Source organism: Trichomycterus rosablanca, chromosome 21 (assembly GCF_030014385.1).
Source record: "Trichomycterus rosablanca isolate fTriRos1 chromosome 21, fTriRos1.hap1, whole genome shotgun sequence".
NCBI lineage: Eukaryota > Metazoa > Chordata > Actinopteri > Siluriformes > Trichomycteridae > Trichomycterus > Trichomycterus rosablanca.
In genome coordinates, this window is record NC_086008.1 from 20,072,166 (window position 1) to 20,086,050 (window position 13,885).

Below are 13,885 nucleotides of genomic sequence, written 5' to 3' on the forward strand. Positions count from 1 at the left end.
AAGGATTTAAGCAATATACAATATATACTATATGGCCAAAAGTATATGGACACCTGACCATGAGCTTGTTGGACGTCCCAGCTTTAGTGAGTAGTTGTGGTTTTTGGTGTGTGATTTGTGAGGTCAATCTTGGCTGACGTTCCACTTCATCCCAAAGGTGTTGAACTGTGTTGAGGTCAGGTCTCTCTGATGGCCACTGGAAGTCCTTCCAAGCAAACTTGTCTGACCATATACACGCGCTAACCACTAGATTACCACTGCCCCATAATATTTATGGGAATATTTAATGGATTTAAACAATATAGACTATATGATCAAAAGTATATGGACACCTGACGATGAGCTTGTTGGACGTCTCAGCTTTAGTGAGTAATTGCGGCTTTCTACAAGTTTTGTAGTGACATTTGCAAGTTCAGGCCTGGCTGACTACGGACGTTCCACTTCATCCCAAAGGTGTTGAATTGGGTTGAGGTCAGGGCTCTCTGACGGCCACTGGAAGTCCTTCCAAGCAAACTTGTCTGACCATATACTGTATGTATGGCCCTTATGTTGGAACAGAGCGCCATCTAATTTCCACCTTTTTGAATGCTCAGGAAGCTTTAAGGGGAAGAAGATTTTCATGTGATGCTGATGTGAAAGCAGCGGCGCATCAGTGGCTACGAGCTCAACCAAAAACAATTTTTGCTTGTGGCATTAAAAAGTTGGTACAACGCTGCTGGGAAAAATGCATCGCAAAGGAAGGTGACGATGTAGAAAAGTGATTTAATTGTTTTTAAAATTCTTAATAATTTGAGTAAAAAAAAAGGACAAGACGTCAGCACTAGTGAGTAGTTATTTCTTTATTAATCCTGTAAATGTCGTTTTTTTGAGCTGGTGTACAGGGTGAGTCGTCTATACGTACAGTATACATCTCAGGTCAGATCAGATCAGTGCTGATCCGCAGACCCGTGTACAAATACCGTTCACTGTCCTCTCATCTCCATAACAATACAAAATAATAATGAAATCCAAATCAGACCCACAAGGCCTTAATATTCTCCAAGTTGCAGGCATACCTCAAGTCCCGGGTGCTATAGGTACATCCATAATAGAACTGTAATCCCCGATAGAAGGTAATAAATTCCCATTAGCAATAGCAAAGCATTCTAATTAAATATATACGGATATATATATACTTCATTTGTATATAGAATTTCTCTGTATATTTATATATATAAAAAACATTTCTGTGCATGTGTGCAGTTTGCATTCCTTTTTCAAGATTAATATGCTATTGAGTTGCTAGTTTCGATCCATTCTCTAGAAGATAAAAGTACGTGTCGGCTAGTTTTTGCACGAGTTTACATTTTTGCATGAAACCGGTTTAATCCCCACGATTCGGAACAACCCCCCCGTCTGTACATCGTATACAAGTCCACCGGTAGTGAGTAACATCCCGGAAATCTTATCAGTGCACGTGTGTAAATGTGACATCATTTATGTTAAACTCAGCAGCAGAATCGGTGAGAATTAACACTTAATATTACTTAATAGAATAATAGGAATAATAAAATCACCACTTTACAAACTGACAGTTTAAATCGGTGAAAAAAAGTGGCTCATGTCTTGCACGTTGCTGGTCAGTAGCATTTTTATCGCACATTCTGACATCTACAGTTAGAAATAGTTTTAATGTAAAATAATTAATAAAATAAGGTAAATAAAGTGGTAACTAATGCACCTCAAGTATGTTTGTGTCTCAAATCTTGTGTAATCAGATTTGGGAAAATAAAATGACCTAATTTACGATGCTCAACAACAAATGGACAGTAAATTCAGAAAGTATTCAGACATCTTCCCATTTTTGCACTTTATTTTACAGTGGATTTGAAGAAAAAAAAAAACACGCTAGCCATCCGGCTGGGATGAGCGGCCACATGAACAACGATTGGCCTGTTGTTCATATGGGGTGGAGTATTAAGCCGGATAGGAACTCCTCGTAACTGATGCACTACAACCTCTGCTGGCTGATTGATGGCACCTGCACAGAGGCGGGGAAAGAGTGCTGATCAGGGTGTGTCTCTCCGTACACAAGGCTGAGTTGCCCTGCACTCGCCTAGTGTAAGTGACAAAAGAAAGCATGACGCAATCGGGCAATTGGATGCGCTAAAAATTTGAGAGAAAAGGATTAGGGTTAGGGTTAGAGTTAAAAGAAATTGCAAGTTCTGGACACGTTAGGAGAAATAAAAACAAACAAGATGCCACAATTTCAGTTTTGAGTTACGTCATTGTTATGATTGATTAAGTGTATATCGTTAGGTACAATGTCAATTCATTCAAAATCAAATCCACGACACCATAAAGTCATGAGGTGTGAATATTTTCAGAATCCACCATCCATTTGATGTATATACCAAATATCTGATGGATATGTCCAATAATTCTGCAGTAACTCACTCCAAGTGGGTTTAATAGTTTTTTTTTACTATTTGTGTCTCTCCTACAGTGAACGTAGATTTTACACTGATTGCGGTTCTACTCTCCTTTCCACAAAACCTCACCAGTGGATTGTCTTCTACACATGAACAACCTGCCCGTGGTCGCAAAATCCAAACGAAGCGTCGGCTGAGTCTCATAAAACCAAAATAATGCTACACAGGAGCTACACATAAGCAGTCTAGTTCTGTTACATACATCAGAGTATAAGGTATCGTGCTACATAAAAGAAGGAGTTATTATGTTCAGGCATGATGATGTTTTTCTGAGCGAGGCTACATTGTCAGGTCCCACCCAGAGTCTTTACTTTCTACAGCTTTACTTACAATTTTGTTCGTTTATACTATAAATAGAGTTTTAAAAAGTTAAGACAGTAGGCAAAATGCAAGTAAAATAAAAAATTAATGGAAAGTATGTGTAAACTTTAAGAAATTTTGTGACATCATAAGGTCACAGGTCAACAGCATTCACAAATCATTGCTCTCTATTTTTTTTTACTGATTTTGCCTACTGTGACGACTTTTTTTGAAATCATTATTCAGGTCAGTTCTTTGTTAGCTGTCTCAGTTGTACTGGGAACCCGAATTAAGACTAAAATTAAAAATATAACCAGTTGAGGACCGAGGTCGACTCCAAAATCCAAGTTTTACATCGTTCTTGCGAAAACTTGTAGCTACACGTCCAAATCGACACGATGGTTGAACAATTGTTGGTGGGACAGTGCTGCAGTCTAATCACAGTGTTCGCAAAGTATCTTCGTGCAGCCCGGAAGAGTAAATTTGCATGAAAACCGCACGAACATGTAGCATTTCGTTCTGTAGCTATGCTACAAACAGGACGAACGCTAGGAAATATATTGCTTTAAAATCACTACCACGAGGACACAATATATTTAGAATATATGTTTTTTTTTACTTTGATTTGGCTACATGGGCTTTGGTATCATGAAGAAAAATAAAAATAAAAATGTTATTTAAAAGATAAAAGAAAAAAAATATTGCGTCTCTACTGTCGTATCATTTAACCGAATCGTTCCAACATCTATAAAAACCATCTACAATCTAATAAATAGAATTTATTCAAACAATAACGTCCGTGTATTGTATTCGCGGGTATTGCATTTTAAATAGAAAAGCAATGAGAAAAGTCTATTGCTTGCTCAGTGGTTGCTTATTGCAGTATTTACAGTGCTGCGTACCACTAATCTCCCCCTTCTGATTGGCACCGGTACTGCATATTTCTCACGCTGACTCGTTCCATTTATTTAAGGAACAAAGTCATCAATTTTTGGCGCCCGCTGTGTTCGAAATATGGAACTGCACGCAAGTCGGCCAATATTTACTTATCTGTTGAGGAAAATCCAAACCCATGTTTTATGTTTTATATCGCTCTTCCTTCGCTAACCAGTGTTACAAAATATAAAGAAAATAAGCGACTAAAAGAAAGCGGGAGCTAATTTTGGCCTCGTCCGTCAATACCACGTTCTCAGTGTCTGAGTTACTGAATATTTTATTATTCACTTTTAATAATACCGGCTTATAGTATTAAAAGTGCTGCACATAGCATTTGGAGATTTGGTGGCCCCTGTGTTCAGAATACAGAACTGCAGGCAACTCGGCCAATATTTACTTATTTGTTGAGGAAAATCCAAACCCATGTTTTATGTTTTATATCGTTTTTCCTACGCCAACCAATGTTACAAACTATATAGAAAATATATGACTAAAAGGAAGCACTTGGAGATTTGGCGCCCCTGTGTACAAAACATGGAACTGCAGGCAAGTCGGCCAATATTTTGCTGCGCAAACTCTTACAAAATCCATGTTTTATGTTGTATATCGTTCTTCCTTCTCTAACCACTCAATAACCAAAATGTTACAAAATATATATAAAAGATAAATGACTAAAAGAAAGCATTTGGAGATTTGGCGCCCCTGTGTTAAGAATATGGAACCGCAGGCAAGTCTGCGAATATTTTTGCTGCGCATATCTCTCTCCTATTCCCCATATAGTTCCTCCTTCGCTACCCTATTAATAACCAAAATGTTACAAAATATATAGAAAATATATGACCAAAAGAAAGCGAGAGCTAAAAATAATACCGCGTTCTCAGCGTCCGTCCGAGCCAAACAGAACCTGAGCTACTGAATATTTCGAATGGAAGACTTGGATGCTACATTTTCACTGAGCGTGAGTGTAAAAACGATACCGCTAGAAAGTGTGTGTGTGTGTGTGTGTGTGATGTGATACTTTCACATTCAATACGCCAATCATTCCTCAAATAAAATAAAGTCCACAGATTATTGGAAGCACTATTTTGTCCAGTTGTCGGCCAGAAGGTCAGAAATTATGAACTACAAGAACAACCAACAAACAAACTGAAAAAAACCTAATAAAAATAATAATAAACATAAAACTGGACAGGAATTTGCAAACGTGTGACGTTGTGACGTTGTACATACTGTCGATTATACTGAATTAATTATTAAACAAACACATGAGTAAATATCAGCAGCATCATCACATAGATTAGATCGAGACATCGTTTTTCATGTTATTTTTTTTTCGACTGGAACGTAACCACACGTACAGACACGGCACACGTTGAACTAATATTTAGTGCATATATTGCGTTATGCACAGTATCAGTGCTAGAAGTCAGAAGTTCAGAAGTCGGGACGTTAGGTTATCGGAAGACTCGAATTTCGGACGAGCTGTTGCAGATCCGGGTGCGAACACGATCCGGAAAGCTGCGTGATCCAGGTTTAGTAAACCTAAATCCCCCACCTGACCCACACTAAACAGGGAGGTGGGTGTGTGTATGTGTACGTGTGTGTATGTGTACGTGTGTGTGTTGGATGTAGGAAGGGGGGTGAACTCTTCCCTAATTTCATGCCCCTCATACATCATGTCATCACCCTTTCATGTCTGTGGTGTATAAAGGCAAGCCATGCAGCAGCACCTCACATGCTGATACAGGGGGTAACAGGAAGCACTTCTCGGATGCTTTTTTTTCATTTATCAACATTTCTCTTTTTTTCTAGGTTTGGTTTTCGTTTTTTTTTATGAAATCATGCGTCTAGCCTAGTTCTGGTTGCATCGGTTCGGTTTGTCGGTTTTTTATTTTATTTTATTTTTTTTAAAGGAGTCACAAAAGTCGTCCGGCGGCGCCCCCTTCGTTTCCTCGCTCTCCCGGCGGTGCTCGGCGCTCATCATGTGTCAATGAGGGAGGGTTTGGGTTTGGCGGACAGATCCTGTCGGGGAATAAGAAAAACAAAGTCATTTTAGATGGGATGCGAACATAACATACGAAAGAAATATACATAACATACAAGATTGGAGCCAAAAGTATCTGGACACCTGACCATGAGCTTGTCGGACATCCCATTTCAAAAACAAACTGTATTAAAATAGTGACCTTTTTACATTACAGGTCTGTGGGAATTTGTGTCCATTTAATCGAAAGTGTTTGCACATTCCGGTTCATTCCAGAGCGGTCCAGTGGTGCTGAGGTCAGGACCATGTGCAGCCCTTAGCGGAACCCTTTTTCACCCATGCACTCTGCTCAGGCGCCTCCCACATAGTCCGTTCATCCTGCCCTAGCAGAAACGTGTCTGCTGCAGGCACCACCAGTTATGCCAGCTAGATGGCGCCCAGCTGACCGGTGTCAACGGTCCGACTGGTGTGCTACCAGAATAGCTTTGATACGAGGACGGCTTCAGCAGCGCCCATTATTCTGGAGATGTCTTGTACGAGACTGTGTCTGTGGGAATTCGTGCCCGTTCGTGCGCCATTGAGGGCGCCATTGTTAAATCAAAGTGCTATCGCTGGCTTCCAAGTTATAAACGCTCTCACTCACATACACAGAGGGAAATTAGGACTACCTAATTCATATACTGCATGGGTCCACATACTGACTCAAGGTTCGAACACAGGTCTTTGGGACCCACTACTGTGCAGCACCCACACTACCTGTTGTTCTGCTCTGTCTCAATATAGTCACTGCAAATATACACCTACTCAATGAAGACATGATTAATGATTCGAAAACGTCTAGCCTCACCGCACAAAGTGGGCACAAATTCCCACAGACACAGTACAAAATCTTGTGAGAAGGCTTCTCAGAAGAGTGGCTGTTGTTATAGCTGAAAAGGTCACACAGAGGTCACTTTATTTTAGTACCGTTTGTTTTTGAAAGGGGACGTCCGACAAGCACATGGTCAGGTGCCCAAATACTTTTAACCATACAGTTTTCACTGGCATTACATAAAAATGATATAAATATTTCATATTAATATAATCCGTGCAAAACTCTATTATTCTAACAGTCTAATAATGATTAATGATGAATTAATTGTAACATCTGCTGTATTAAACGTTTATTTAATCCTCATCAGTAGCAGGATTAAATGCGGCGGCGTTACGCCTCTAGCCTGTACCTGGACGGCGGCGGGAGCGCCGCTCACTGCTTTACCCTCCGCAAAGTGGCGCATTTCACTATCTGAGCCCCGCCCTTCTTCACATCCACAACCTCCAGCTATCGAGAGTGAGGAAGAACAGGGGGTGATGAGCAGCGGCACAGGAGCAGCAGATGGAACAGTCCAAAATGTGACAGGAAATGGATGAGAGGAAATGAAAAGGTGCAGCGTGGGGGACACGGAGTGGACGGGGAGGCCAGAAATACAGTGGGGGAGGGGGGGTGAGAGGGGTTATGTGAGAGGTACGGTAGGGGTTGCGGTCCAGATTTAGATGGCGAGCGTGAAGGCATGAAAAGGAAGAGAGAGAAGGGAGAAGGATGAGAAACGACTAACAGGACGCAGAAAGACGTTCGTTTTTATTAGATTAAAGACATTTTAATGGCGTACAAGGCGAAACATCGAACGTGGGTTATTAACGAGGACAAATGGATGCCCGCAAAGAGGAACCAACCCTAAATAACTTGTAGTTTACTAGGAAATTAAGTACATTTAAAGAACATGAAGCAGTGCTGACATCTATAGAGTTTGCGAGTTAGAATCTCAGCCCTGCTATCGACCAGCCGGGCGCCTATTCAGACAATGATTGGCTCATCATGAGGGAGGGAGGGCTGTAGGGATTCCTCATAACTGCTGCAATTACGACCTCTGCTGGCTGATTGATGTTGCTGCACAGAGACGGGGGATAATGGGGATCAGTGCGTGACTCTCTGTGCGTGCTATGGATCTCCATATTAACCTGTTTGTTGCAGGTGTAAAGAAGCGGTCGTCTGTTACTTGCGACCCTTTCGTGGCAGGAGTGGAGGTCTGCAGGTAATTGGATATGACTAAATTCCGATTATCTATATTGCTTCTGCCACCTGAGCGGCTCCTTCTGGAACATTTCTAGTCTTGGGACAGTTTTTACCCCGGACGCCCCTCCTGACACGACTCTCCTATTTCTATCCGGGTTTGGGACCTGCACTGAGAGCGCACCGACAAGTCCCGCCTCACAACGACCAGCCTGTTCCAGCGACCCCCTCACACACTAGCCAATCACGTCCGTGCAAGACTGCTGACTGGTTCCTCGTTTTTGGGCAGCGTGAAAATGATGCGCATGCTGGGGAAAAATAACCACGATGCATCTCGTGAGGTTGGAACATTTCAAGCTATCGTAACAACAGTTTCATTTGCCTTTTTTGAATCCGATCATCCACACAAAGAGAATTTTAAAATGACGTAAATATTGAATTTGTCCCCCTGAATTGTCAGGGACTACTGTTCCATGTGCTGTTTTATACAGTTGAAGCCAAGCTAGCTTGACTTACTTTGTGTGTTTTATTGAATAAACAGAAATTATGAGGCCATGCTAGAGAGTAAAATGAAGCAACTGAAAAGTTAGCATAGAGCTAAATAGCTAACAGGCTGGCTAGCTTAGCTTACAGTAGTTACAAGGTAGAGTTACAATTCCACAGAATTTCCAGCAACTTATAATAATTGTGTTATTATTATTATTATTATTATGATAGACTTTATTGCTAGATTATCATGTAGCTAAGCTATAGCTGTGTCACCAGTCTTGATGAAAAGTTCTAGCTAACAAATTCAGTCCTCAGCACGTAAATAAACACATAAATAATAACAAAACAACGTTACTTGTGCACTAAAAATAATTTGACCCAAATCATTCAGCTGTAAAACAGTGAAGCTTGTTTTTATTTCTTTCCTCGTGCTGTTAAACAACGTAGCATAGCACTGTTGTCAAAAGGTAACAAATTCCCTTTAGCATGAAGCTAATACTCAAACAATCATGTCTCATACATAATTTAGCTTTATTTAGTCGATTACATTATAATACTGAGTGCAGAGTCGACCCTGTTCATGACACACTACTACAGTTTGAAGCGCTAATGCTAAAAGGCTTCACACTCATTGCTAAACATCATTAGCACTTCTGCTACCTGTTCACCTTAGTTAGAATTCATTTGCACACTTTTCTATTTATTTATATTTACTTAATAAACCAGCAAGCCTCATATTTATCATCTAATTCTAAAAAGTCTGAGACCACTAGTGAATATACACCGATCAGCCATAACATTAAAACCACCTCCTTGTTTCTACACTCACTGTCCATTTTATCAGCTCCACTCACCATATAAAAGCTCTTTGTAGTTCTACAATTACTGACTGTAGTCCATCTGTTTCTCTGCATGCTTTGTTACCCCCTTTCATGCTGTTCTTCAATGGTCAGGACCCCCACAGGACCCCCACAGAGCAGCTATTATTTAGGTGGTGGATCATTCTCTATTTAAATACCGTGTCCACTCACTGTCCACTCTTTTAGACACTCCTACCTAGTTGCTCCACCTTGTAGATGTAAAGCCAGAGACGGTCGCTCATCTATTGCTGCTGTTTGAGTCGGTCATCTTCTAGACCTTCATCAGTGGTCACAGGTCGCTGCCCACGGGGTGCTGTTGGCTGGATATTTTTGGTTGGTGGACTATTCTCAGTCCAGCAGTGACAGTGAGGTGTTTAAGAAGTCCATCAGCGCCGCTGTGTCTGATCCACTCATACCAGCACAACACACACTAACACACCACCACCATGTCAGTGTCACTGCAGTGCTGAGAATGATCCACCACCTAAATAATACCTGCTCTGTGGTGGTCCTGTGGGACCAGCATGAAAGGGGGGTAACAAAGCATGTAGAGAAACAGATGGACTACAGTCAGTAATTGTAGAACTACAAAGTTCTTCTATATGGTAAGTGGAGCTGATAAAATAGACAATATGTGTAGAAACAAGGAGGTGGTTTTAATGTTATGGCTGATCGGTGTATATGGCTTGTAATGGACATTACAAGGACAATAATGTTTCAATTAAATTAAGTCAACCTTGTTTTTTAAAGTATATCTTTTACACACTATATGGCCAAAAGTATTCAGACACCTGATCACGAGCTCAAACAAGAGCCGCTCTTCTGCTCTTCTAACAACACTTTAAAGCATGTCTGCGGGAATCAAGAAAGACTTAGCTGATGTTCTAGTTCATTCCAGAGCTGTTTAGTGGGAAAGCTGAGCTACTCAGAGGGGTACAGTCATGCTGGAACAGGAAAGGGTCTTCCCTTTAAAACATATGATTTCCTTTATACTTTATAATTGATTTTACACCTGTTAGCAAGTAATGTGGCTGAAAAGCGTGAATTAAAAAAAATAGAACAGGTGTCTTAATACTTTCATCCATATAGTGTTTATTATACTATAATCGTGTTGGTACATTGACCTCGGGTGTTGTATTTAGTCACAGCCTGAACTAAACGCTCATCCACTGCGTCCACAGCATTAGCACGCGCGACTCAAAAAGTCCACAGGGCGCGCTCAAAAGCCCACCTTGCCATCCCGGGCCAGGACGGCATAGTTGAGAAACTGGTCGGCGTCGGCTTGCAGCTCGCCGGCGTCCTGCGGCAGCCCATCTATCGTGAGCTCCTGACCCTCAAACTGACCTTTTCCCCTCCGAACCACCTTCCGCACGACCTACACAAACCCAGCCAGGCCACGGGAAGTGAGGAGAGAGAGGGAGCAAATGAATGAATGGTGGTGAAGCAGAGAGAAACACAAAGTGAAGGTAAAATGCAGGACAGAGCAGAAGCGGAGGAGGAAAAACAACAGGAGGGGAAGGAAACCATACGGAGAGACGTAAACTGAGAATGGTGGGCGAAAGGATGTAGGGACTTTCCTTCCATTCCTTCTCTTTCACCAGTTTCACCTTCGTTCTCGTTCACCTGCTATCATTTATTATATTTTTCTCCTTGTTATCGTTGGTATGTGTGAACTATAAAAAGTATTTCTGGTAGAAAACGATGATCAGTGATAAATGATCAGACTGCAGCGAGCGCGGGCTTTAACATAGTCTTTGCATAACGAATAGGACCAGCATCTGGAACCAGGTTGCAAAACAAAGCCAAACGCAGCCAAACGTTTGACCTATGATAAAGGCCCATCGTAGGAACACGTATGATTAAGGCCCTACCTAGAATTGTAATGTAGCGTTCAAGTGCCTCATGTTTACTGGTTGATCTGCACTATGAGGCATCCTAGCAATCATACTGAGCTCTAAATTTTGCACTCGATAAGCTATTTTTATCTACACCGATCAGCCATAACATTAAAACCACCTCGTTTCTACACACACTGTCCATTTTATCAGCTCCACTTACCATATAGAAGCACTTTGTAGTTCTACAATGACTGACTGTAGTCCATCTGTTTCTCTGCATGCCTTGTTAGCCCCCTTTCATGCTGTTCTTCAATAGTCAGGACCCCCACAGAGCAGGTATTATTTAGGTGGTGGATGATTCTCAGCACTGCAGTGACACTGACATGGTGGTGGTGTGTTAGTGTGTGTTGTGCTGGTATGAGTGGATAAGACACATCAGCGCTGATGGACTTCTTAAACACCTCACTGTTACTGCTGGACTGAGCCAACCAAAACCAAACACCAACCAAAAACATCCAGCCAACAGCGCCCCGTGGGCAGCGTCCTGTGACCACTGATGAAGGTCTAGAAGATGACCGACTCAAACAGCAGCAATAGATGAGCGATCGTCTCTGACTTTACATCTACAAGGTGGACCGACTAGGTAGGAGTGTCTAACAGAGTGGACAGTGAGTGGACACGGTGTTTAAAAACTCTCCACTCATACCAGCACAACACACACTAACACACCACCACCATGTCAGTGTCACTGCAGTGCTGAGAATGATTCACCACCTAAATAATCATAGGTCATCTTATAGACCTTGGCTGGATATATTTGGTTGGTGGACTATTCTCAGTCCAGCAGTGACAGTGAGGTGTTTAAAAACTCCATCAGCGCTGCTGTGTCTGATCCACTCATACCAGCACAACACACACTAACACACCACCACCATGTCAGTGTCAGTGCAGTGCTGAAAATGATCCACCACCTAAATAATACCTGCTCTGTGGTGGTCCTGTGGGGGTCCTGACCATTGAAGAACAAGGTGACAGGTTAAAAAGGTATGTAAAGAAACAGATGGACTACAGTCAGTAATTGTAGAACTACAAAGTGCTTCTATATGGTAAGTGGAGCTGATAAAATGGACAGCGAGTGTAGAAACAAGGAGGTGGTTTTAATGCTATGGCACTATTTATCCTTTTATAATTTATCTGTATGTAAAGCACTTTGAATTGACACAAGTGCTATACAAATAAACTCGCCTTGTCTCGTATAGCTGCTAAAAACACGACTCAGGTAACTGAGTTTGGAAAACTAACAACCAATTCTGTGGACGCAGAGGAGGGGTGTTAAAACACGAAAGGGAATTTTTGTATTTGAGACAGAACATGAAGCCTCGCACCATCGCTGGATGTTCTAGGTTTACATTCAACCGTTAAGGTAGCTGTGCTGTGTTGTAATTTCTATTTATCCTATAATTTGATTTATGAGTTTATTATTTTAATGACAGCTGTGAAATGTGTCTCTGTTCTTTAAAAATCCTTTAAAAAAATCTGTGATTTATAAAAAAATGTTTCATGTTTGACGTGCACATCGTGACATCATCAGTGACAGTAAAGAAAATGATTATCGTCGCAATAATCATTTTCCCGACAGCGCGAGCGACGGGCTGTAGAAAGCATGGTGAAGCTGACCTTTCTGGTGACAATGTTGCCATGCTCATCTGTAAACTGCTCCTCACTCACTTGCTCCCCGGGAAGATCCACGGCCTCGTCGCCCTATGTGATATATGACAGCAGAGAGGCAGAGTGAAGAGCCGAACGGACACCCGGCGCGTTCAAAAGCAGGTCACAACCACGAGAGGCGCTTTTTGACAAGGTCATAGTCATGAATCGAACGATTGAAGGGTTGGGGAACTAATGATAGGAAGACTAAAGGGTCCTAACACCAGTATATTGGGGAGGGGCCCAATATATAGTGATTATGACCTTGTCACTGGATGACTGGCGATGAGACACATGCTCTGCGTTCCATTTACACAGTCAGTACTGGAACATGTACTTGTAAGAGTGGAATGATGGGAGGTGTTACAAGTACATATTGGCTCAAGTCTTGCTGTGATGTCATAATAGAGAAACCCTTTGATATTGAGACGTTTCCAGTCACACCAAGGCCAATAGTGACTAAAACAAATAATAATAATAAATTCCCTTGTTTTATCATCATTATATACAAAATACAGCTGGCAAACACAACCTATGTACACAATATGGCCAAAAGTATTCAGACACCCGACCATGACCGTAATAATGCTATTGAAATACAGTGACCTCTATTTATTTATCTTTTCGGAGCGGGCTTCTTACAAGATTTGAAGCATGTATGTGGGAATTTGCGTCCATTCAGTCAAAAGAGCATTGTTAGGAAAGCCTCACTGTCCACACTGTCCACACTGTTGATGTTCCGGTTCATTCCAGAGCTGTTCGGCAGGGCTGAGATCAGGGCTCCATACGGACGAGGTTTCCTTCAGGTCCTAATAGAGCTTGTGTCATGCTGGAACTGGAAATAGCCTTCCCTAAACTATTTCGGCAAAGTTAGAAGCGTATGATTTTATTTCTATAATTGATTTATTACAAGTTAGCAACTGTTGTGCCTGAAACACATAAAATCCAAAAATTAGATAGATTGGGTGTCCCAATACTTTTGCCCATATAGTGTACGTACGTCACTGGACATTTGTTCTAAAAGTCCATAATATAGTCAGCAATGTAGTGTAAAATGATCTGTAGTATGACTTTCTAATACCTCTAATTCCATGAATGACTATGATCGAGTATAGCTGGCGACTTCTCAATGCCCGTATTAACCGAGCTAGGCTGACTGTACCCATTAAACTCGCAAGGATCGCAATGGGAAAGTCTTGGGCGCTCTATACAAACAATTATCTTATACTCAGGGTGACCAGATTGTGACC

At 41.5% G+C, this 13,885-nt stretch overlaps 1 protein-coding gene across 5 annotated transcripts in view; it reads right to left on the minus strand.

The window, feature by feature from the left end:
- Positions 1-821: 821 nt before the first annotated feature.
- ank1a (ankyrin 1, erythrocytic a) overlaps positions 822-13,885 on the minus strand; it is a 90,944-nt gene continuing 77,880 nt past the window's right edge. For all 5 annotated transcript variants that reach the window (XM_063017513.1, XM_063017512.1, XM_063017510.1 and 2 more), the window contains 4 exons: positions 12,606-12,689; positions 10,322-10,465; positions 6,915-7,012; positions 822-5,729 (listed from right to left, as the gene is read on the minus strand). In XM_063017513.1, the coding sequence (XP_062873583.1) occupies positions 6,938-7,012; positions 10,322-10,465; positions 12,606-12,689 (303 nt within the window). In that variant the 3' untranslated portion in view covers positions 822-5,729; positions 6,915-6,937. The remainder of the gene's footprint in view (positions 5,730-6,914; positions 7,013-10,321; positions 10,466-12,605; positions 12,690-13,885) is intronic.